Source organism: Lissotriton vulgaris, chromosome 1_1 (assembly GCF_964263255.1).
Source record: "Lissotriton vulgaris chromosome 1_1, aLisVul1.2, whole genome shotgun sequence".
NCBI classification, from domain to species: domain Eukaryota; kingdom Metazoa; phylum Chordata; class Amphibia; order Caudata; family Salamandridae; genus Lissotriton; species Lissotriton vulgaris.
This window is the reverse complement of record NC_141685.1, coordinates 2,055,849,750-2,055,876,230: the sequence shown is the minus strand read 5'-3', so window position 1 is coordinate 2,055,876,230 and position 26,481 is coordinate 2,055,849,750. Positions and strand designations below refer to the sequence as shown.

General features: G+C 43.3%; 1 protein-coding gene across 2 annotated transcripts in view; it reads left to right on the top strand.

The window, feature by feature from the left end:
• Window positions 1-26,481, top strand: part of PDE3A (phosphodiesterase 3A) — a 1,268,538-nt gene that overhangs the window by 653,148 nt on the left and 588,909 nt on the right. Inside the window, exon 1 of one of the 2 annotated variants that reach the window (XM_086920572.1) lies at window positions 9,803-10,053. The exons of the other annotated variant lie outside the window; for it this stretch is intronic. Coding sequence (XP_086776698.1) covers window positions 9,991-10,053 — 63 coding nt within the window. The 5' untranslated portion in view covers window positions 9,803-9,990. Of the gene's footprint in view, window positions 1-9,802; window positions 10,054-26,481 lie in introns of those variants that run through there. 2 annotated transcript variants of the gene reach the window in all.

The window sequence follows — 26,481 nt, the reverse complement described above, 5'->3', positions numbered from 1 at the left end:
GGATTTCTACTGTCATTTGTGCCCCAACCTGTTACCTATTAAAGAAGATTGGACCTCCTGTAGTTCGGAGGAGGGCCCACACTTCGAGCACACATTGGAGGGTAGGGAGTTGACTAGGGTGATGAAAACCCATACGCTTGAACATACAATGGATTTAATGGTGGTTAAACCAGAGAAGCTTGTCACTCCCACCTTTAAAGGAAGGGGTTGCAGCTCCTTCATTGATTTCATTCTAGTGTCCCATTTGCTTAAGATGAGGGTACGGGGATTCTCAATAGAACTGAGTGGTTTCAGTGACCATAATCCCCTAGTATTGTCTCTAGTAGACCCAACTACAAGTAGGATCATGAAAAGGGGGCTCGGTTCAAACTTAGAAAAGGCCACCGATCAGGGCAGGCACCTGAAATGGTCTTGAATCAATGGTGAAAGTTTTTATAGGTCCCTAGCGATAAAGGGCAAACAGCTTTTGGAGGACTGCTTAGACTTAGCAGTGGAAGGGCCACACATAGTGGAGTCATTTGAGGAAAAAGGTTGTCTAATTGATGGCCTTTTAAAGACAACAGGACAGGGTAAGTCCAAAAATGACTCTAGATCGTTTGATAAGGCATGTTCCCTTGCACAGAGGAATCTTAGAGCCGCCTTAAGACTAAATCCAAGCGACAAACACAGGGTCATGCAATGTAGGTTAAACTACAAGCAGGCACAGGAAGTGTGCTCTCCAAACGCAAACCTGGGAGGATCTGAGAGAAGCTGCCGAAAAGAAAGACATGACCACTTTTTGGAAAATAATCAATAATCCCTGTTTTCAAGATCTGATTAGTCAGCAGATAGGTTCCAATGTTCTTCCGAAACAGTGGGTGGAGCACTTTAGAGGGCGGTATAATCAGGGGAACAGAGAGTCACCGTACACCGGTGAGGGGAGGGAGGTGTGTAACATTAAACTTGAATTCACCCTAGAAGAGATTACCGCTGGGATCCTGGGTCTTACCGGAAACAAAGCACCGGGACCAGATGGGATCCCTCGGGACCTCTTCCTAAGTAAGATAGATCTATGGGCGCCAATTTTAACAAGAATAATAAATGGTGCTATAGCTACTGGGCTCTCCCGATCATGGGCATCTGCCACAATAGCCTCTATTCCCCTTTAAGAAGGGGAATAGAGACAGTCGCCAGTGCTACCGCCCAATCTCCCTTATAGATGTTACCGCCAAAGTCCTGGGACGTGTTGTTTTAAATCGGCTAATGGATTGGGCCGAGGACCAACATATTATTACTGATGTCCAGTACGGATTAAGGGCTAAGAGATCAACAACAGATCAATGCTTGTAAATGTAAATGTATTTGAGCTTATATAGCGCACAGCTACCCACAAAGGGTTTCCCGGCGCTTGCTTAGGGAACCCGTCCTGGTATTCCCCTGTGAGATAACCCCGGCAGGGTATCCACAAGGTGAAAGCCAGGCATCCCGCCGCGAGGGGCCGTTGTGGAGATTAAGCAAGCTATTGCCCAGAGTCGCAGAGTGTGAACCCATGAGTTGAGAAGGCACCGGAGCGAGAATTATCAAGTCCGTGGAATTTTTTTAGCCCAAGACCCGCCGAGGCGGGGAATTGAACCCTGTTCCAGGGCCGATCTCAGCTTCCGGGTCTGCCGCCTCTAACCCCTGAGCCACACTTCTCCACATGCTTACATTTATATTTACTGGTGGCTAAATACACTATCACCAGTAATGAAGCGGTGTATCTAGCCTTTATGGATCTTACCGCAGCATTCAACTGTGTAAATAGGGAGAAGCTGTGGATTCTAATGAGCAATTTAGGGGCATATCATGAACTTATAAAGATTCTGAAAGCCCTACACTGGAACACCTCGGCTAAAGTTAGCTATAACCTAGAGGGCGGATGCACTGAGTCCTTTACTTGCACTAGTGGTGTGCGGCAGGGGTGCATTCTGGCCCCATTCTTGTTTTCCCTATACATAAACGGTCTAGAACAAGCCCTATTAAGTCTAAATGTGGATTCACCCAGAGTAGGTAGCAGAGTAATCCCTGTCCTGCTCTACGCAGATGACGCGGTCCTGTTGGCACGCACTCCACTGGGACAACAGCGCTTGATAGATGGTTCCGTGGATTTTATAAATAAATTAGATTTGTCTGCCAACTTGACCAAGTCGTTTGTAATGGAAACAGGGACCAAGTTGAGGAAAAGCTACAACTACAGAATAGGCAACCATAAATTAGAAAAGGTGCAGTCCTTCTCGTACCTGGGCATTTTATTTGATGGGCACTTAAATTTTAAAGGTTTAATTGAGGAACGCAGCAACAAGCCAGTATCTAGCACAGGTGTAATAATGAACTTTAGCCGCAGACTCGGATGCTGGTCCCCAGAACAAATGATGAAACTATATAAGTCAATTTGCTACTCCAAAGCGGCGTACGGGGTGGAACTCTGGGGGTTGGTTGATTCTGAGAAACTGCAGGTAGAGGAGAATACATTTATGAGAAGGCTCCTCAAAGTCCCTCAGTGTGTTCCCTCTTACATTGTTCATGAAGAACTGGGTGTGTTTTTTTACATAGAGTAAATTAGATATGTGGTTCCAGCTAACAGTTGGTCCCGTCCCTCCGCGCACACCTTCTTGTGCCTGGGTGTGATTCCCAAGGACTCCACAACAAATGTTCTTTCAATTTGATTCAATAAAGTTTTATTTCATCAATTATACTCATAAGTTTTTATGTTCGTTTCACATAATGTTATCCATATAGATACATCTGGCGTTGATTTCTCCTATGCATTTCGGGCATAGAGCCCTTCTTCAGGGTACATTACTAAGGAAGAAGACAAAATAAAGATTTTTTATAATCTCAAGGGTAGCTTGTGAACATTCTACAATGTATATACATTCTCCTCTCTATCGTGGTTTAGCAAGTAATGACCGATACTATTCCTACGGTTCAAAAATCAGTTCGTTAAAGGTGTGTTTGGCATCGTCACAAATAATGAAAATGAAAACTTCAAAACTTACATGCCAGACTTCTAGGTGTTATGGGTATGTTGATAGTGACATAACTGCAAACAAAAAATATAACGAGCGTATCAGACTATGGTAGAGACGTGTTGCTGACACTCTTAGGAATCTACATCTAACATGGCTCTCGAACATTCAAACGAGACACTTACTCATAAGACGTACGATTCTCTTCTGTCCTTTCTCTCTCTGAATGCGAGCTGGTTCTTGTTACCTCGCGAGCTACACACTTGTGTTTATGTGTATACGTCGCAATGTGAGGCGCCCTGATTGGGCGTCCACGTTCGACGTAACTTGTAACAAAAATAGAAGACGGGCTATCATCATGTTTCAACGGAAGTCTATTCCATGATGTTGTAAATAAATGATTTCACTATGCTCAATACTGAGCTGTAAATTGGGCTGTAAATCGGGCAGTGGAACTTAAACATGAAATAGTTTCCGGAAAATGTATGCAATCAATGTTATCATCATTTAACTTGGGTTGCATTCTCGCCGTAAAGACAAGGTTGTGCACAAATCAAACACTCCGTTTTTTACATAGAGGACAAGGTCCAGGTCAGACCCCTGTTAGCATGGTTAAAAATCTGGAGCAATCCAGAGGCAACACTGACTAGACAAAGAATTATGGATTGCCTAGGTAGGGGCAGTGAAATGAGTATTCCATGGCTGAAGAATCTAAAGGCAGTCTTCGAAAAGATTGGCTGTAAAGATCTCTTCTCAAGCCCGACTGGAATTACATGTCGGGATAGGGATAGTGTGAAGAAGAGGTTTTTTACGCATAAAGCCTCCTACAGAGAAGAGAGGGAATGGGGCAAACAGTCGGTCAACGCCTATGGCTTAGTGAGGACCAGTAAAGGAATGGAACCATACCTTGCCCTCATATTTAACGCCCAGGACAGATTTTTAATCACACGTTTCAGGCTCAACCTTTTACACTATTTATTAGCCGACCCGGCAGGTTTTACTAGTGCAGTTGAGCCGAAGGGTCCCTGCGGCGCCGATCAACGATCTCCGCAGGACACCCTTCATTTTGTATTATTATGCCCTTTTTATTCATTGCCCAGGCGCGGTTTTTTAGTAAGTCTGCTGAAGAAAATTTAATTCAAACATGCTAAGGTGGCCCTTTTGTATCTACAAATGGCACAAGACCCCCTGACCCTACTCTCTATTACGAGTTTTTTAAGATTAGCAGTTAAGTTAAGAGAGACAAGAGGGATCTGCTGAAAGGAGTGCCCACGGGAAACAAGAGCTAAATGTGGGGGAGGGACCAGGGCTTAATGAATTGTAAAATGGAATAGTTTGTGAACCCTTTTTAAAAAAGTAAAAGTATATATATAACTGTTATTTTAAATTGTACTTTTATGGTGTTTTGTAATGCCGAATAAAGTTTCTTTAAATTGAAGTAAGTGGGAGGAGACCTCGGGCCCTGTCCCAATGCCAGATTCCATCCGTTGACAGGGGTATGGGCATGACTAATCTATACCTGTATTATTTGGCAACTTGCCTACTTATGCTACATGATAGGTTTACTTTTTTTTAAACAACAATGGTCCCGTGCATGAAAGAATTACCAAACAATAAATATAGACGAAATCAAATCTATATTTTGGAAAGACTTGTCCAGCCGGACAGGGGTCTTTCAAGTTTACTGAATAAACAGCGATTACAAAAGTAGAACAAGAATACCTTCCACAGAACCCCTGTGTGGTACACAAGCCTGTGCCCAACACTCGCGGGGTGACTACCGTTGGTGAAGATAGGAAAGGTTTGAAGGCAAAAACAAGCGTTTTTCTGTTTAACAATACATTGCACAGAAAATATCAGTTAGCACCGTTACAACAATCTATGCAATCAAAACATCTGTATATGGTGCATGAGCAAGTCGACGGCGTTTCGGTTCCCCTTAAAAGATTATGGGAACCATCATCAGGACAGACAGTTATATTGCCTTTTTCATAAAACCTTAAATTGCCTAAAAGAAGGAATAATACATTCTTTAGAATTGAAACACTAAGGAACAATAAAAACAAGGAAGAATTGTGACTTCTAGTGCACCGTGCATGGCTTAGTGTGCCAGGTGAATACCGTGTCGAGACTCCGGATAAGGCAGTGAAAGTCGGCAGTAGCCCTTTATATATTAACAGGATTCAAAGTCACGAGTACAGAACACCTAACCCATGACTATTGGGCAGTGGCGAGTGCCGCGTTGTGAGTACGGGTTGGGCGGTAGTGGATTCACATAAATGGTCTGTGTTCTGAAAGAATTCTGGTTAAGGGTCTAGTTGGTCCACCCACCGCTATTTAGACAGTGGCAATTGCGTTTATTACCCCGAGTGGACTGGTGGTCTAGTAGTGCCCGTGAGCTCTATTAAATATCCATCGTGTAAAAAGGTGGTGGATTAATGCTCTGCTTACCGATGCATTGCAAGGCATGTCATTGCGTGAGAGTAATTACTCATGTGATTTGATTCTGCAGCCCTATATAAAGAAATAAGCTGCAAATTAGAGAGGAGATTAAAGGTAACGCTCGGATTTAGGAGCAACATGCACATACTCTTACCCAATATAGGCGGTAGTTGCCGTGTTACCGAATCGTAACCGGTCGACGCCAGGGTATGCCTGTGTTAAGAAAACGCGCATCCATTAAATATGCTCCTGGGGATCACGGATGGATAAGATGTTTCCAGAATGGACACACTATTTCTGAACACAGCCATGGTGGTGGCTAAGAGGGACATTGCTGCCAGCTGGATAAACCCTGTCCCACCTACTATAACAAAATGCACAGAGGGGTGGACTGATTTGCCACAGATGAGAAGCCTATGTATGAGGCTAGAGGGTGCCCAGCGAAAAACTGAAAAGCCTGGGGCAAATGGCTCGGGCTGTTAGAATAAAAGTACCTCACTTCAGGAACTGTGCGCACTATGTGGGATTCTATGAGATTATGTATTGCAAGTGCATTTTTCTGAATATGTAACGTGGTTATGTCCTATAACTTCTGTAATACACTGCAATTGATTACTGCTCATTTTTCTTGTTTCAAAAACCAATAAAATTGATAATAAAAAAAAATTCTCTTGGAAATCAGCATTTTTAAAATGAGCTTAATTTACTATTTGGAAAACCTAATAAGAATGTTCCTTTACTTTAGCAATTTATATTTCTACTGTTGGATTGATACTCCACCTACAAGCATGAAATTGTTTAAGATACATCCAAGGAGCCCCAAGATGTATTTATCATAAGGGACCAGAATGTACTTTACATGTAAAGCCTAGGACTTATAACTGATCCTTATTATGCCTCCAAAAACGTTCTTACATAATCACAGTATTTATTTATTTATTTATTTTATTTTATTTAAAGAGTGTTATATAGCGCTAGAGGAACAAAAAGAAATTTTGAGCCTGGTATCATGTAAATATAAATTAAAAAATGAATTCTTCTAACTTGCAAATGTGTTCCCTTTAGAAAACATTTAGAGAACGAAAGAGATGGGTGCTGTGGTCCTCGCTCTCCATGCTAACCCAGTTGCCTCTGATCTTTTATTTCAATGATGCTTGCTTCACTTGATATTCAAGCAACTTATGGCTTTGAAAATGCAATTTAGAAGCAGCCTTTCTTTGTTGTGATTGACTTTTAGAGTTTTCTTTGTCCACTACATGCTTTCACGTTGAACAAGGTCAGCCCATCCTTGACCACTACATTGATCGAGATTGCTTGAGAACAACCATAGACACTCTTGTGTATTTCTACTTGGGGGAAAGACAGCGGCACCCACAGTTTTGCCCTGTTGAAAGAGGGCCATCTTATAGTTTTTGAGAAACCAAATGCATGTTAACTCCACTTTGCTGTTCCTAATATTTGTATTTATTAGCATATAAGGATGTTAAGGATTAGTGCTTTTTGCAACAGTTTTCAGAAAGCTTCCACGCAAAGGGAGATGAAAGCTATTGACTTGTAGGACCAATATGTGAGAAAGTAGCTGTTGGAAGGAATAAGGTATGGCAGTGAATACTTGTCTCCTGTGGAGTCTCGGGAAATAATCCTTCAGGCTGACATGGAAGTTTGTGAGAGTGAAGCATTGTATGCGTATGTTTCTACAGCTGCCCTGTATATAACCAGTGTGAGGCATGGCTTCCCATCTTAGGGAGTGTGGGTTTAGGTGTTGGATTTTCTGTTCTCTTTATATTTTAAGAACAGTTTGGAAGAGAAGAAGATGAAGCCTCACTCGCCTGGAACATTTCCAATTACCCTCTACTAAATAATTTCCTGCAACTGAGAATTATTTTTATAGAGTATGTCTTTCCAACTCCAGTCAAGGACTACAGATAACTGGCTTGCATACCCTGCACAAGTACAATCTTTAATAACCTGCATGGATGAGTCAAAAACCACTGTTGACATGGCTGTTATCAAGCCAATAATAATTACATTTTTCATGGTGAGAGCAGTTGCTAGCTGCTGGTGGTTTCTAGGTAACGTGTGGAGAGCGCTTCCCCTTTATGGGCGATAGCTATGGATGACCACTGCAGCCGCAAAGGAAACCCGAGGGCGAGGTAAGAGAGGGGCCAAGGAACACCGCTGACGGCACGCTGTGCGCCGGCTTTATACACGGCTGAAGAGAATTGCCGTCCTGGCAGGTGGGGGTCCATGGAAGTAACAAGGCTTCCCTGCCCTCCTTTCGAAGAAATATGTCCTCTAACTACAAAGTGGCTTCCGCAGCTGCACTGCACGCTCACAGGCATCTGCCTTTAATTCTCCTGCACGCAGGGGACCAAGGAAGGACACCTACTCTCTTTGATAGTACGGATGTCCCCTCCAGTTGGGCCATACCTGTTGGGGTCACTGGATCACAGTAGCCAGCTGCAGTGAGACCTCTGCGGAACAGAAGGGCAGGAGCTTTCCCTGCCTTCAGAAGACAGTGATCAGAAGATTACTGTAGCATGTATAGCAGGCTCCATAAAAATGTGAGTTGCAGACTCATCTATGAAAATTCTGGAAAGTATTTTTACGTTTATTTTCCAACTGTTGGGAAGATAAAGGTTATCTTATTTTCCCAAGTTTTGTAAGTCATGTAAAACAGATCTCATATGTTCACAGCGACGGGGTATGGCTGTTCCAATATCAAATGTTTTTTTGCAAATGGTAACCTCTCCATACTGGAAAAGTCATGTTAGGGCAAGGATCAAACCAATGAACATTTAAATCCAGTCAGTTTTTCTGGAAGTTCACTGCAAATATTTAAAAAGCTAGTACAATGAATTTAAGTTTCAGATCATACTGATCATACTGTTGTTGTTTCGAATGGGCTATGGCATTGTAGCCCTTTCAGTTATGAACATAGTCGATTTCACACGAGGCTAGCCACATTACTGCATGCCACATAGACACCTTGGGTCCAGCTTTCAGTCTCCAAATAAATGTATTCTGAGACTTGTAGTTTTGTTCTTATACAAAGGAACTCTTTGGACATTCATGTGTGAAACAATGATTTCTAGGTCAGCCCTGGAAGGGAGGGTGTCCTCATGGAATGTACACATATGGTAACCATAATTTGCAACACATTAATATATTTATCCACACAATGTACGGTATGGTTAGATCTAGGGATTACTTTCCCACTGCCCAGCTCCGTGTCATTTTAACAATGGGCTGTGAATTGTCATGTTACACTTCCTTCCTTCCTTTATTGTCAATTCATTCATAAATCCTACAGGCCAAAATCTTTGATCACTTGTACAGAATTAGCTTCTAATCTGTCCCCTTTAGTCGATACCAGCAGATAGACCTTTTCTTCCGGACACACCGAGTTTGCAAACATTGTGCAAAACAAAAGTCCTAACTGCTGGACCATATTTCTCCTAATCTTTCCCTTTCACGAGTGATTGTCACTTCCTTTCCACTGGCGGCTGTAAAGTAGTTTTCTACATTTAACTTCAGCACACTGCAAACTTATCGCTGGAGCACACTTGAAACCGCTGTAAAAGGGAGCCCAGTCTATCAGCTACTCTGCTGTAGCAGCACATATCTTAGGTTCCTTAGCAACCATTTCATCAATACATGTCATTTTTATGTGGCCGTGCTGACCTCACTTGTTTGCATTTCCGTGTACTTTTTAACTCTTTCGGTGTGTGCTTCTTCTGGCCTTGGCCTCTGAGATCACTGGTCTTGAAACAAAGCTACACACACATATGTTTAATATTCAAGTAACTAAACTGGGCAATCAACATAGAGGTTTTAGTCTGAACTACCCGTAGATCACACGTTCACGTGAAGTCCTTGCTATACACATAGGTAGAAACCTTCTTTGATTACATCTGAAACCAAACCTCTGTTTGCATTGAACATAGGGGTCGTTACAACAGGTGTAAATTGAGAAGTAGTGATGGACGTGTGTCGGAGGGCACAGTACATTAGTAATGCATCCGTACCGGCCTCGAACCATACTTTGGTCCCTGAAAGGGTGGCTGCGGAGCGCTCTATAGCTAGCTGACCCGTGGATATGTCCTTTCTCACGTCAGAAGATGCTGTTCAAGTGCAGAAACAAAAGTCCATTGTTGTGTTAAATTCAGTTTAAAATAGGTCCTCCAGTATACATGGCTAATGCACCTCAATGTATCCTCTAGTTCCTAAGCAACAGGTATTTTCAGATGAAGTGTTTCCTACGCTGTCCACCTACTTGGTGTTCCGAGGTAATTCACGTTGGACTTGGGCCTTTCTCTCTCTCTCCCCATCCCTCTCGGCTCCTTCTTTTGTGCTGCCTGCGTCGGTGAACCTCGCACGCACTAAAGCACAACAGAAAGAAGCCAGACCTTGAGCGCGCCAGTGAGCGCGACAGCGCGCAGCTTGCACGGCCTGCGCGCGCGCCGGGCAGCTCTCCGCCTCGCACAATGTGTGAAGAGGAACAGAAGTAAGGCTGTTTGCCGTGTGCTCGAGGCACCGCAGGGGGAGCACGCTCGGAGCCATGAGCTGGTGGGCTTCGCGGCGGATGAAGCGCAGACGGGAGACGTTTCCTCTGGGCCACCAGGTGAGGCAGCGCACCCCTAGTTCCCGCTCAGACTGGACATCCTCGCGTGCACCTCCTCCTGCCCCTCCGACGTCACGTGCGCCTCGCTCACATCTGGGGAGTGGTCTGTGCACCCTACCTTTGCTCTGGCCAACTTAATACTGTCTGACTGTCGGCCCAGGTCGTACGGGGTGTGGCTGAGGTGCGCTTTTGGGATGTGTTTATAGCTTTTACGGGTGCCCTCTGGTACTCTGGTACTGTACACTCTCGTGCCCTAAAGAGGTTGATACGGAGTTTGTGCCAGTTGAATAACAATGCGAGAGAGAAAGCGGTCGTTTCCACTGTACCTACTGCAGTGGCTTTGCGAGGGGCGCCCCTTTCCAAAAGCCATCTGGTAATCATTAATGCAATATCATTCATCCGGGTTAAACACGGTGTAATTGTTCACTTTGCTGTTAACCTTCGGTGTAAGATGCGGTGTAAACAACGAGAGCTAACAGCTTTACTTACTGCCTCAGTCGTTGCTTTTAAAACATTGAAACGCTCGTGCCGCATTGTCCCTGCAACTTTCCCCCAGTTTGAAAGTCGTCTCGTTGGTAACGTGCCCCTTCCAAACAAAGGCAACTGCCAAGAATTATAGGAGAGAATCGCACTTATATTGCGAGTAACTAGGAAAGTTGTCGAGAAGCAATTAAAATAGGAAAGACTGGGCTGAGAGGACTGCTCTTGTTTGGCGTTTAAAAGCCTACTCTGTTGATATGATTGTAATTAGGGGGGGGGGGGTAGTTTGGAAAACGGGGAGAGACGAGAGCGTCGAGGGAGTTAGTGTCGGCGGAGAAACGGAGAGGATGAAGGAACGTTTCAGAAAGATGAGTTTTCAGAGACGGGCAGAGAAAGTGAGCGAGTGAGTTTGACGGTGACACAAATAATGGGTAAAAAAGAGAAACGCCAGATTGACAGCGAAAGAGTGCGTCAGAAGACGGAGACGGGCATAGAGAACGAAAGGGGAAATGAAATGAAAAGAAAGCAACCGTGAGGTGCACAGAGCGGTGACAAAACCTTAATAGCGGCCTGATTATATGCAGTGCTAAAGTGTGTCTGATGATTTAAAGTTACAAATATTACTATTACCCCATTTTATGGCCGTCTTTGTATCCATCCTGGAAACGTGTTTAGTATCGCTTGCTGGAATTTGAACTCTCCTCAAGAACGGTCAGCGGTGTGCTTCCAGCTTAAAGAGCCACAATGTTTCCATCCAGACAGGAAACCAGTTGTAGAGAAAGAGGGGACAGAAGTGGAAAAGAAAGAGCGTTAAGGAAGATGAAAGGGGAGAAAAAAGTGCATGCATGTGCCGGCGATTGATATATTAAAATGCATAAAGATAATTTACAGGGAGGCAGACATTTTTGGAGAGCAGAAAGGTGTAAAGCTTGTGAGAGATAGACGACGGTGTAAAAGATAAAGCTAATACGGGGAAACTGGCGCAACCAGATGTCTGTAATATTTATGTCTCAAATTAAAAGTAATCACTGCCTGTCCACTGAGCCTGTCACACAGAAAGATCAGGCTGAATACTTGATCTCAATTAAATTCCAATTAATGTCAATTTATTTATCAGAGTTGTGATATGAAAGTTAAAAAGTTCGTTATTGTGCCACAAAGCTGCTTAAAGCGATACGACTGGTACTGCTGCACCTGAGCTCGGGGAAGGTGTCATACCTGCCAACTCACACGGTGGCACAGTGTGACACAAAATATCAGCTTCCATCACACTTTCACAGGACGAGGAGCTGATATCACACGGTGGCAAGGAAAACGAGCTAAAAAAAATACTGTAAATAGTGATTTTCCAGCTTGTTTTCCTGGGATTTGCACTGCTGACGCCCATTATTAAATAGTGTGAGGAGGGGGCTTGGGGGCAGGTAGAGGTTCAAAAGTGCCTTGTAGGTACTTCTCAGATGCAGCCCTACCCCCTTCAAGGCTCGACCCCTGTTCACACAGTGGGATTTTTGTTCAAGTTGGCAGATATGAGTTATGTTTAGAAATATCATGAGTTTAAAACTTCCTGCTGCAGAGTTTTTTTGTGTGTCCATCAATTTTCAGGCAACAATAAATATGTCAAGATAATTCTGGGGATTAACACCTTGGCTGCAATGCAAATCTGCTGAAATGCTGGATATTCTATTCTTGGGCGTGGCTCGGACGCCCCCCGGCCGTCGTGCGCACATGCCCACCTGTTGCCTCTCCTTTTGATCCCTGCACCCTGTGGCAGGCACTTTAAAGTGCCTACCATGGAGTGCAGGGATGAACTGCACCTCTTCTCTTTAGAATGAGTTGGAATGCATGCTCCCATTGTAAATAATAGGACTGTGATGGAACAGTGTTCGGTTGCATCCTAATTGCTGGGTTGGGATCGCCGACAGGAGGTCAGTTGGGCCCAGTACCCAATCAATGTCTGACGGACTCAGGTCTGTCTGACATCGAAATCGGCCACTTAGTGGGGATCTGGTGCACCAGGCCATGTACCTAAATTCCGCACATGTCATGTGTGAAATTCAGAGACAAGGTTTCAGATGAGGAACCGACAACTTTAGATAATACTAAAACTGATATAGATTTTGGCACATTTGTTTTTAATGAACATTTGAACTTCTTTATGAAAATAAAATTTCCAGTCCAGTCGTGTATATCATTCTGAATATAACCATGGCTCATAGCTGCAAAAAAAGTATTGCATTTGCTGTCATAAGGGCAAACTGTTAGAAATAAAAGTACTAATCAGCCGATTTAATGGAGTTTATTTCTGATACTTTTCCTTTACTGGTAAGAATGAAAAATGAAGAACTTTACCTAATTCCTCGAAATATAAAAGAAATTATCTGGGTAAAATCAAAAGAGCTGATTTTGTAATCATATTTTTAAAGTGGAAAAAAAATCGTCCACATAACTAAAGAGCAACTGGCATGAAATGTTCTATAAAAATGTTACTGATTTTGAAAATATCAAACAGTAAGATTAATCTATGGTGCGCATATTTTGTCAATAATATAAACATATAACATTTTACTCATAAGTTACCTGAAAGAGAAACAACGTGGGACCTGTATTTCATTGTTCCTATAATCTGGTCTTTAATTTATAAGAATTTAAAAATTATGTCATTAACACCTCTCTCAAGACTCCCTAGAACCCATACACATCCTCTGTACCCTTTTACTCCCATGTAAATTAAATGCATCTATAAACAAAAAATAAGTGCTTCTTACAAATAAAATATATTGTTTTAGAAACATCCATTGCTTGCAAGTAAGAAAAGCCATAAAATCAACAGTGCCTTCCATTTACAATGCAGTCCTGATTGAATGTACTGCAAGGAGTTTGCAGGGCCCTTTAGAACTTTTAACTGATTTTATGGTTAGTATGGACTTGTAAACCAATTTTTAAAAATCCCATTCTATGGTAGTGGGTCCTAAGAACACTAAAGCACATCAGCTTTTGATTGGTGGGCAGAACATTAAAAGGGTGGAAAACTTTTCTTATCTGGAAACCCTATGGATTTAGAACTTAGTTAGCATCCCCTGATTAAGAGCAATACGGTCTGCATAAAGAGAGCTATATACAGCCAAGTATATTTCTCGCGGCAATTGGGACAAAAAACAATCAAGATTCTTCCATATGTATTTGAAGCAAAGTGTATCTCGACAACCAGTTTAGATGCATAATCTTGGGGTACCCTCTCAAACTGGATTCAGAGCAATCAATTGCACCGAATATACACTAGTTGCTATACTTGATCAAATTAGAGGTAGACAAGGGCAAGGCCGCATTTTTGACATTACTGGACCGGTCTGCGGGCTTTGCCACTGTGTTTCATCACGTAATGATAAAAAAACTGTTTGAGTTAGGGATTCAATCCAAAGCTTTAATATGGTTTGGCTTCTTTCTGAATAAGAGGACACAAGCTGTACAGCTGGACACATTTAGGTCACCCCCATGTATGTCCAAATGTGGAGTCCCTCAGGGCTCCTACTTGAGCCATATACTTTCTAATGTGTATGTCTCAGATATTGCTATAATTATCAGGGAATGCGGAGTTGGAAACTGTTCCTATGCAGACAATACCCAACTGGTAATTTCATTAGGAGATAATCACCTGGAAAGTAGGGAAACCCGTATGAGCTGCCTAATGGAGATATCTGGCTGAATGAGGGCACACTGTCTGAAGTTGAATACAGAAAAGACAGATATACTACTCTTTGGTAGAGTTCAACAGATTTTGGGATGCTTCCTGGTGGCCGGACACCATTGGTTCAGCCACTAAACCCAAAAAAGCTGCAAAAAACGTGGGAATTAAGATTGATAATTCCATATCTATGCTAGAGCAAGTAAATGCCACATATGGCAATGCTTCGGTAATCTTAAACTTCTGAGGAAGATTTTCTCCTGGATACCTGTGGTACTGCACAGAGCTGTAGTCTAGGCTCTGGTAATGAGTCCATTGGACTTTGGAATTGTACTTGGCATGGCGGACTATCTATTTTCCCAACTTCAAGTAATCCAAAAATTAGCTGCTAGGCTTATTTACAATAAAGTAAGAGTCAGCTCAGCCTTAGCATGTTTAACACCCCTCCACTGGCTACCTAGGTGCAAAAGAAGAGAGTTCAAAATCCTCCGTCTTGTGCATAAGCCACTTTACGATCCCCCGACCAATGTCACCACGTCATAAACCAGATTTCTGTAAACCATCCTGCAATCTGAGATCTCAGAATTTAGCATTATCTAAAACAATGTGCTGTAAAAAAGTTAGGACAGGGGGCCTCTCACTTTTCTGTTTAGCAGCGGCCCAATTGAATTTACTGCCACTCCTCATCCCCCTCACGGAGGACCACATTACTTTCAGGAAATGTCTGAAGACATGGCCTTTTCCGGACTACTAATTATCTATGTTTTCTAATCCCAATACTGGATCACTGGAACACTTGAGATTGCAGCTATTTCAGCGCTGTGATAACCCCATTTAGGGATGAGATATCCACTTTACAAATAATGCAAATAAATAATTATGTTTCTATTGCCCTACATCAGGAAGTAGAACATTTATTTAAGAGGGGTCTTTTAAGTGTAGCTCTGGGTACCCGATCAGAGATTGTCAGCAAAGAGTTGGGAATGGGCTATCTATAAAACTTTATTTGCCTCTAATAATTTGGTTTTCAATACGGTTGAAGCAGGAGCTAAAGTTAAATAGGTCAATCATTCATGACTGTTTAGGTCTGGATAATAGGGTACGCATTCCTTTGCTGTGTTACATTAAGTCCACTCTTGAGAACATGGACAAACCTGAGCCTTTTCTGGGTCCTGGACTCATCTTGAAAAAAAAGATCTTGTCTCGTTAAAGGAGGCCGTTTCTCTCATATTGGCAGTTGAGAGGAAGGCCTCTACTCCAACTTAACAATCGATGCAGCAGTATATCACGGTGAAATCCGTGAGTGAGATGGAACACTACCTTCACCTGGATATGTTTAACTACCATCGCCGACTTCAGACATATTTTAGACTAGGAGCATTTCACCAGCTGTTGTTTGGGAATGGTGTTTGGCACAAAAAGTAAACTTCTGTGTGATAAAACCTCAGCTTGTGACACCATGGAATTTGTTCTCTGGTCTAGATAGAATTTGGTCCGCCTCAAATTTATAAGTACGCTCCTGTTTTATGTAAGTTACAGACAGGTGAGACCAGCATTTTTATATTTGCAGCTTTTATTATTGCCTAAAATATGTTGTTATGTGATATGGCTTTTAGCGGGAGTCTTGAGCTTGTGTTATTAAGCTTTTGGAGAGTATGAGTCATTGCCCCAATGCATATGAATATATTTCTTTGTAATGCCCCATGGTCAGGTTGCTATCTTCTTTTTCAGTATATTTTTAGTAATTGTGTTGAATGAATAATTTTTTTCTTACTTATGATGTATTTTTATTGTGTTTGAACTGTGTTTGACTTGTTTTTTATTCTTTTATGATATTTGTTTAGAAATCGAATAGCGTTTGACTTAGCCCTCTGTTCACAAGCTAGTATTTCCCTAGCCCAACTCCTGTAATTTAAGAATACTATGTTGCAAACAATAATAACAGAATATCAGCTTTGGCAAAATAATATTAACATAAAATAATTTTCTATACTGGGTCAATGCATCAAGGCCTACACTGGCCAACTGAAGCAAATCATTAAGTATCATATAAGAGACTATCCTGTCGACTGATAAACATGCTGTACCTAAATCAGGGCCGGACTGGGAACTGCAACCAGCCCTGGCAGGTTGCTTCTTCACCGGACCTGGGAATGGGAGGGGATGTGGGTGTTATCCGCTAAGCACTGCTCCCGATATTCTCACAGAAGGCCGGTCCGGCACCATGTAAGAAAAACAGCCCCCTGTGGCCACAAAACTAGCCGCCACCTCTCTGGCCGACTGAGGAAATGCCTGGTTCCCGCATACTAATTAATTACTGCTGTAAGAAAGTCCTCAGAAGGGAAACTTGAGACAATGTTAATACCCATTCATATTAGCCTGTGAGCCCCCCAAATAAGTCATCAGGAGGAATCCGCAGAGCCAGTCAAAGTCACCTCAAACTATCTGTGTCTCACCATCGATTCCCATGGGCAGAGTACAAGATTTACACTAAGGGGGGTGTCAGAGTAACAATCAAACTATGAGAAGGCTCTACTGATTTTAAAAACTGTAAGGTCAAACTCAAGTTTGTAAAAATTAACCCTTTAATGTGCTGTTAACCCAGGCCAGAGTTATCTTTCAATCAGACACAGTGGAGGTACCCTACACTTGGCTTGGAGCAGGTAGTCTTTAAGATATTCTGCCTGAGAACAACACCTCTGTCATAGTTAAAAAACAGATGGGCGTTCTTTCGAGGCAAGGTGTTCCTATTAAGGTTAATTAGCATTTACATGTGTATGCCTAATTGTGAAAATAGAGGTATAGAACAAAGCCTCTCCAAAATAAATTTAAATGCTGAAGTTTTGCATTATAATGCATAAACCTCCAAAAATGGTTTAAAGAGATGCTACAACCCAAAATATATTAAAATGTACTTGAATTATTGTGTATACAATAAAATGAACATAGCCTCTGTGGCTCATACTGGTATGCCCAGGACAGATGTCAACAAAGACACATTGAGGAACATGGATTTTGCTCTTTAGGGTCTATTTGAACCACAGATATGTTTTGCAGTGGCTGCTGCCCACATGCCCTGGTAACAGTTTTTTTAATAGAGACTTTAAATTACCACTTTAACAGAAACACACGACAATTTAGGCGAAAAAACGCACTCCAATGGAGCTCTTCAGCCAATATTTCATAATACATGCATGCTGTTTACCACTTAAAAATGATATGTTTTAACAAATGTTTAAAAATGCAATGTCAGTTAGAACAATTTTTAGAATAAATCACAATATACAGGTAAAGCATATTGTCCATGTTGAAATCATAATTGAATAGTTAGACTTATTAGTAGCTACTGTGACCTAATACATTTTTCCTTTGTTGTTGTCATTTGTGAGGCTACCACTGATGACATTGATTTTCAGTTGTGCTGTCATCTCACATGTCATGAGCAGTGGATTGAGGATTTATTATGGTTGTGTTGATCACCATAAATACAGGATTGCAGTAATTGTTGCTGCAGCAAAAATGATCAGCTTTGAGTCTGGATAACAAATTTGGTTGTGAACCATTTTCATACCGCAATAAATATGATATTCCTACGTTTTTTTTCTTAACCCAAAAATGCGGGATCATTTGTCAAATACACTTGGGCTGTGTCTTGAGTCATGCTGAAGGGAGACTGCATAGGGCAGCCTTTGCTGTCACCCTTCATCCAGTACAGAGTGATAGCTGCACACATTCTGTGTCCTTGCCATTATATAATGGGCATAGGCTGTAGCCCTTGGCCATTACATGTGCCCAGTACACCTGTCAAACATATCCCCAGAAAAAGCACACAACTCACAGCGCCTTCTGGGCAGCACTTTTGACCATTTCTATCAGGCTCTAGAAAAAGGATATTGTAATTGACTAACCATGCATCTAGTTGTTCTGCCCCCAAACCGTGTAAGCCAGGACTTATGGCTTTGACCAATATGCTATGAATGAGAGGGGATGGAACACCCATGGGGCATGGCCCTTGGGCTCTGGGTGTAGGCTATGTTTTTCATTTAGCCACTAGTCACATTCTGAGCCCAGTGCCACTACCTGCAATATCCACTTAAAATAATCTGTCGCAGTGCCCATTGGAGATTAGGCCTAGGGCTTGGCATTTTGCTATTCCTTATTGCAGTATCCTTGCCCACAGTGCCTGTATGGCAGAAAGTGTTAGTTTTGGTCATACTTTGTGGAGATATTATTTTTGGACAGTTTCATCCTGAATTGTCACACAGGGCCATAAACCCAGGCTATGCAAATAACGGGGTTCGAAATTTAATGATAGGAAGTAATGGGAAATGCACTTGCACTTTAGGAACCACCTGTGATATGTCACATATTTTATTAGATTGTACGAGATTTTTAGACTTTCGAAAGGAGTTTTTATGCCCGATTTAAAAAAAATATAAGATTACGCACAGAATGCAAGCTGCCACTCTTTTGGTGGAAATGGAGACTTTAGATATAGCCTGCGCGTTGGGGAAATATATGAATAAAGTTAGGTTGTTCCTCAAATGCGCAGAAGAACATGTATAGTGTAGCCCTTATCCCTGAATAAAGGTAGAGATACTAAGGGACAATAGTAGTAAAAATTGTATTCTGAAGAAGGTAGATATAGGAAATTTTAGCGATTTTAACAAATAAATGTTATAATACTCCGTTTTAAAAGGAACAAGAGAAGCTAATTTTCATGTATCTTGAGGTGTAATTGTGGTTTTAATATTATCCTGTTATGCTGCTACTCTTTTTCTTGTTGAATATTACCATGTTTTGCTGTTGTCCTTTCTCTTATCACGGAATGTGGAATGTACTTTTAAGGTTTTAACAAATCAAATAAAGTTTTGTTTGACTGACTGACTGACACACAGGGCCAAGGCTATAAGAAAACACAAATACTCCTTTTCTATGGCTGTGCACCCTGCCAGTACCTACCAGTACCAACTGGTACTAGTAGCACTTTACAGAAGACTGTTATTTTACTAGTACCAAGATAAAGACAGGGCTAGGGGAGAAAGGCCTATGAGTGCTACGTCACACCAGGCTTGGCACAATAAAAGTCATAATGGCGGAAGTATTGTCTAATGGGTTGTAAACAACGTTGTGTTTTTTTTAGCCAAATTATTAATATTTTTTATTCATAGGGTTTTATCCACACCTTTACGATGTTTTGCAAATTTTCCAAGCAATGGGTATTCTCTTAGTGTTCCTGAAATGATTTTCACAAACCAGGAAATGGTTCTTGGAACTAAAAATGGTCAGCTCTTCTTAGCCAATTAAAGTTCGAGATCAGAATATAATTTTGGTCCATAGACCTATTTATGTGCTCAGTGTAAAAATACATTCAAAAAATCTGAAACAAACACTGTATGCAGGTCATAAAGCCAGTTTCACCAGATAAACGAACTTGACCCAATGCTATATGCATGCTCGGTTTAAATCCACTCAGAATTGTGTGCTCTACTGGACAGCATCATTGTCAAATTTGCTCGCAAGATTACTGGCTCAAACTTAAATGCATGCATACATTTTTGCACATTTTGTGCAAATTCATCAACAGGGTCCAGAAGTTTCTAAAAATCGTAAAACTGTTTTTCCTGTGGATAAAGGATTCAACCTTAAACATAGTCACAATCAAAACTAATGAATTTACATGTACAGTTTTAGAATTCATTATCTCATTCTACACAAATATAATTTAAATGCTGACTGTTAAATAACTGCTCCACGTGGATCCTGCAACAGGAAAAACTGAAAAAAACCTACTTAAATTAAGGAAAATGTTCTTGTGCTAAGCAAAAAACGAACCTCCCGTCAAAATCGCCCACTAAAGCCATACATTAATACAATTATATTGAAGCAATAAAAAGTATTCAGTTTCAGTAAAAATATTCCATATTGATTTTATAATTTCACAAACGTTTTACTTGAATAGTCCTAACGTTGTTTTTGAAACATCCTTCAAATAATTTGTCACGTTTGAAAATATTGGTTGTCTTTGGTACTATATATATATATATATATATATATATATATATATATATATATATATATATATATATATATATATATATATATATATATATATTTGTATATATATATCTGTTGTATGCGTTTAACATACAGTGGTATCTTGTTTAAAATTGGGCTTTTTTTCAATAACAATTTGTTAAAAGTGAAATATTTTTTAACAAATAATGCAAACTTGTGTAAAACTCCAGATAGGTTGCACATCTTCTAAAGCAGTCATTTACAACATTTCTAATGCTATACAATAAGTGCACAAAATCCAACGTAAAGTTGGCCTTGTTTGTTAAATATTGATAAATTATTCCTGTTAAGCAATTACATGTACGCAATGTTATTGAGTATTTCAGGGAACGCTTTCATTTCTTTAAAACAAAAAAGTCTGTAGCTTTCCAAAACAAACAAAAGCAATCTTTATAAAATTCATAAAAGTTACTTAGGATTCGACATCATGACCTAGCAAAAGAAAATAATTTTGTAGAAAACGTTCCTCTAACACGAAGTGAATTTCCCATGCCACATTTAATGATTTACAGTCTGTCACTTGCTTTGTTTATTTACTCTCTCTCACAGATTAAGAGGGACTTCAGAAAGCCTAAGCTAAATGACAAAATCATCAGATCCTTTAGACAACAAGGCTATTTATTGTCACTGGCTGTGAACAAGTGATTATTATTGTAAGAGAGTTTGTAAAGCAAAATCAGAAATGTTTGGGTTTAAAGATGTCGTTTTGATGGCTTAGTTTGGCAATTGTGTTTTTCAAGTGATAGCCACTTCCTTTAAACAAATGATAATCTATGACTATATTTACAGGGATAACCCCATAAGTAAATTTTCTTGGCGCCATTTGTCATGTAGAGAAAAGACGGGGTAAATTTACTTAATTAATGGTAACACTATCATTGCCTTTAGTTCAGTAAGGTTTCAATTTGAGTAATCACAGTCATTCTGTGATATATTTTATAATACTTTTTCAATGCACAATAGCGAGCTATCTCAGCGAAAAATTCCAGCGATAGCCGGCGAAAATTATCCTTGCGCTAAGCGTGCTTAGCGATAATTATCGCCAGCTGTTGCTGATATGCCCCTTGGTGCGCTAAAGTCAAGCCCACCTGCACCATGGCCTTACCTAATGTCAGAGATTTTGTTCCTGTGCGTTCTCAACTCACTGATTCCAGGCTTTAACTGCTAGAGATCCAGAAAAAGGCCTGCCATTCTTTGGCCCACAAGCTGTTCTATTAATCCTCGGAACAGCTATAAAACAAATGACACTCCAATTTATCCTAATCATTCAAACACCTTGTAAAATGATGAAAACTCCTAAAGGTGAGTAAAACTTGAAGTTTAATCGAAAGAGGCACAGTACTTGTTAAATTAAAGAAAGACTACAGCAACTGACAAATTGGAGCTCTGGAACATGGAACCAGAATTGTACACGCAGGTACATGGTTCCATATTCTAGGAAGGGAAAACATGGGGAAACAAGTAGCCATTAGGTCTCGCTTTTGGGACCTTATAAGTATTTAGTTATGCAGCACAATATCCTTGATGCAACAACATCAACTGTTGCATGGCTAAACACTTATATGGTCCCGAAGGCGAGACCTATTGGCTATGCCAATGCTTGTTAAAGTATGGCCTGATAGCCAAACAAGGCCTGGCTTCAGCTCAATGCCGTCTTATTTTGTGGTGCATCTGCTATGAAAGAGCGTTATTTTATTCAAAGGAGTAGCACCGGACAGCATGCCATAATTATGGGGTGCCGTTAGAACAGAGTTTCAAAAGCTGTGTGCATGTTTGGGGTAGCGACGATAGTTGTCAGCTGTGCCAAATGATAGCGCTACCCCTGTGCTTCAGTGTCACTTCCCTTCACAAACCTAAAAGGTCACTGCGTCCAGGAATCGCAGCCTTGGAAGATATTATGGAAGTGCAACTCCCCCTGCCAATCAATCAATCATATCATTTGTAAAGCGCACTACTCACCCGTGAGGGTCTCAAGGCGCTGGGGTGGGGAATGCTACTAGTGCTCGAAAAGCCAGGTCTTGGGGAGTTTTCTGAAGGTCAGCAGGTCTTGGGTCTGCCTTAGGTGGATGGGGAGAGTGTTCCAGGACTTTGCGACGAGGTGGGAGAACGATCTGCCGCCTGAGGTCGCTCTTCGGAAGCTGGGACTGTAGCGAGGGCGAGGTCGGCGGGGCGGAGCTGGCGGGTGGCGGTGTAGAAGCGGAGTCGTCTGTTGAAGTACGTTGGCCCGGTGTTGTGGAGTGCCTTGTGTGCGTGGGTGAGGAGCTTGAAGGTTATCCTCTTGTTGACAGGGAACCAGTGCAAGTCTCTCAGGTGAGGTGTGATGTCGCTGCGGCGAGGGATGTCGAGGATCAGGGGTGCAGAGGCGTTCTGAAAGCGTTGGAGCCGTCTCATGAGTTTGGCCTAGGCTCCTGCGTAGAGGGCTTTTCCATAGTCCAACCTACTGCTGACAAGGGCCTGGGTGACTGTTCTTCTTGTTTCAGTGGGGATCCACTTGTAGATCCTACGTAGCATGCGGAGGGTGTTGAAGCAGGAGGTGGAGATGGCTTTGACCTGTTTAGTCATGGAGAGGGTGGAGTCGAGGATGGAGTCGAGGATGACCCCTAGTTTGCGTGCGTGGTTGGTGGGTGTTGGAGCGGTTCCCAGTGCGGTCGGCCACCAGGAGTCGTCCCAGGCCGAAGGGTTGGATCCGAGGATGAGGACCTCCGTCTTGTCCGAGTTCAGCTTCAGTTGGCTGTTCCTCATCCATTCAGCAACGGCCTTCATTCCTTCGTGAAGGTTGGTTTTGGCGGTGCGGGGGTCCTTGGTGAGGGAGAGTATCAGCTGGGTGTCATCGCCGTAGGAGAGGATGTTGAGGTCGTGCCGATGGGCGACTTGGGCGAGCGGTGCCATGTAGATGTTAAACAGAGTTGGGCTGAGGGATGAGCCCTGGGGTACGCCGCTGATGATCTCGGTGGCTTCGGAGCGCAAGGGGAGAAGGCGGACGCTCTGCCGGAGAGGAAGGAGGTGGTCCAGTCCATGGCCTTCTCTTGGATCCCAGCATTGTAGAGGCGTGTTCGTAGTGTGTGGTGACAGACCGTGTCGAAGGCGGCTGACAGGTCCAGGAGGATGAGGGCCGCCGTTTCACCGTTGTCCAGCAGGGACTTGATGTCATCGGTGGCGGCGATGAGGGCAGTCTCGGTGCTGTGGTTGCTGCGGAACCTGGACTGGGAAGGGTCCAGGATGTTGTTTGACTCGAGGTAGCGGGTCAGTTGTTCGTTGACGGTCTTCTCGATGACCTTTGCCAGGAACGGGAGCAGGGAGATGGGCCGGAAGTTCTTGAGGTCCTTGGGGTCCAGCTTGGGTTTCTTGAGTAAGGCGTTGATCTCGGCGTGCTTCCAGCTCTCTGGGAAGGTTGCTGTCTTGAAGGAGGTGTTGATGACTTTCCGGAGATGGGGTGCGATGGATGTGCTGGATTTGTTGAAGATGTGGTGTGGGCATGGATCTGACGGAGATCCGGAGTGAATGGTATTCATGATTTTGATGGTGTCATCATCGTTGATGTTGGTCCAGTAGAGCAGGCGGTTGGTGCGAATGGTGGTCGTGGGGGCGGAGGTCTCAGTGGTTGTGGGGGTGGTTGTGGCATTGAAACTGTCGTGGATGTCTGTGATCTTACGGTGGAAGAAGGTGGCCAGCGAGTCGCACAGGTCTTGCGAGGGTGGGACGTCGTTGGTGTTGGAGCTGGGGTTGGAGAGTTCCTTCATGATGTTGAAGAGCTCTTTGCTGTTGTGCGCGTTGTTGTCTAGGCAGTCTTTGAAGGAGGCCCTTTTGGCGGATCTGATGAGGTGATGGTGTCTGCGGTGGCCTTCTTGTGGGCGGCGTGGCTGTCCGGTGTTCGTTCATGGAGCCAGATCTTCTCCAGCTTTCGGCAGGGTTGCTTGGAGGCCCGGAGGTCTTCAGTGAACCAGCTGGCCTTCTTGTTGGTATGATTGTTGGAGGGTTTCTTGATCAGGGCGAGGGTGTTGGCGCAGTCGTTGATCCACTGTCTGAGGTTGCGGGCGGCAGTGTTGGGGTCGGTATGGTCGGCGGGTGGGCTCTGGGCGAGGGTGGTGGTTAGCTGGTCTTCGGTGACTTTGCTTCATCTGCGGTGAGGCATCTGTTGGGTGCGGAGGTGCGTGGTGGGTTTCTTGAAGGTGAAGTGGATGCAGAGGTGGTCGGTCCAGTGGAGTTCGGTGGTATGGTTGAAGGAGACGCGGGGGCTTGCGGAGAAGATGGGGTCAAGCGTGTGACCGGCGGAGTGGGTGGGTGTTGTGACGAGTTGTCCGAGTCAGAGATTGGCTAGGTTGTCGATCAGGGTGTTGGAGTTGGTGTCGTCATTGTTCTCGAGGTGGAATTTCAGGTCCCGAGGAGGATGTAGTCCGTGGAGGCGAGGGCGTGTGTGCTGACGAAGTCGGCAATGGGTTGGCTGAACTGTGATCGGGGTCTTTGCGGTCTGTAGATGAGGGTTCCTTTGAGGGTGGTGTTGGGGTCGGTCGGTCATCTGGAAGTGCAGGTGTTCGGCGGTGCTGAGGGTGTCGTCGGTGTTGGTCGAGACTCTGAGAGTGGTCCTGTCGACGATGACGATTTCTCCTCCCGCTCTGTTGGTGCGGTCCTTGCGGGTGATCTTGTAGCCTTCCGGGACGGCTATGACTATGTCAGGTGCAGAGGCGCGGTTCAGCAAGGTCTCCATCAGGAAGGCTTCGTCTGGGGAGGTTGAGTCGAGTAGGTCCCAGAGTTCAACAGCATGTTTTCGGGCAGAGCGGGTGTTGAGAAGGATGCATCTGAGGTGGCTGGGTTCTCTCCTGGTCGGCAGCATGGTGGGGCGGATGTTTGTGAAGCTGCAGTTCCTGCAGGTGAAAGCTCCGTGGGTGCGCTTCGGGGTGGCCAGGAAGCAGGTGTGTGATTGTCCGGTGTTGAGTCCATGGAGGGTTTTGGCATCGTGGCGGTGTCGGGCGTTGTGGCGTTCGTGGTGTCCAGGGGTCCTGGCGCTGGGCGTGGTCCAGGCAAGGACGGGCACAGACGGGCTTGCCTTAGCAGCGGGTTCCATATGAGGGGATGTTGGAGGGAGGAGCAGCTGGTAGGCGGGAGCGGGGCAGCGAATGGGATTGCAGGTGGGCGGGGCCGCAGGGATGCAGCAGCGGGAAAAATGGGCTGGGGCCGCGGGAGAACTGGGCACAGGTAGGAAAACAAGTTTAGGCAAGAAAACAAGTACAGGCACAGTGGAATAAAAACAAGTCTGGGCAAGAAAGCAAGTTAGGCACAGGGGAATAAAAACAAGTCTGGGCAAGAAAGCAAGTACAGGCACAGGGGAATAAAAACAAGTCTGGGCAAGAAAGCGAGTACAGGCACAGGGGAATAAAAACAAGTCTGGGCAAGAAAGCAAGTGCAGGCACAGGGGAATAAAAATAAGTCTGGGCAAGAAAGCAAGTACATGCACAGGGGAAAAATACAAGATTAGGCAAAAACAATGCAGGCAGAGCCGTGCAGCAGCATGGGGAGCGACCTGCCTGCAAGCAGGGTCATAGGTTGCTCACACGGGTTTATGGCTTTTGTTGTGAAAAAAACATGAGGGCAACAATTCCAAGTAGGCACAGAAACTCAAGAAAGTGGGACTATTAAGAAAAGTAGTGGATTCTGAAAAAGCAATGATACCGAAGCAGCAAGTCATCTGAGGTTAGGAATGGTCAAATTTTTTTTTAACAAACTCACTGAGTTTTTGGAAAAAAATGCTAACATTGTGAAGACTCCTAAGCTCTTCATAACTCTGCTTCGTGAGAAAATCGGAACTGCTGCTGCGATTTAAAGATTAATGCAGCGAACTGTAAGCGCCACTTGCATTTCTGACCAAAATCTGTATACTCGTTTGCCAAATTGAACACACCCATGCTATATATGTTACATGAATGCTCCTGCATTATATGAAAATGTATGCAGAAGCACTCCTACACCAATAGTTATTTTGATGCTGTGCATAAAACTCTAGAGCCATTCAATAAAAAATGAGCAGAAGAACAGATGGAACTTTGTGAAACTGCAAAGGAAATAACGGTTTAAAAAGAGACAGCACACTTTTGACTCTCAGTACCCATGTTTGATTCGACATACTGAGGCTAGTGAGGTTTTGCAGGAGTCGTGGGCAGATTTGTTTTTTCTCCACAACAGCTGGCAGGGAG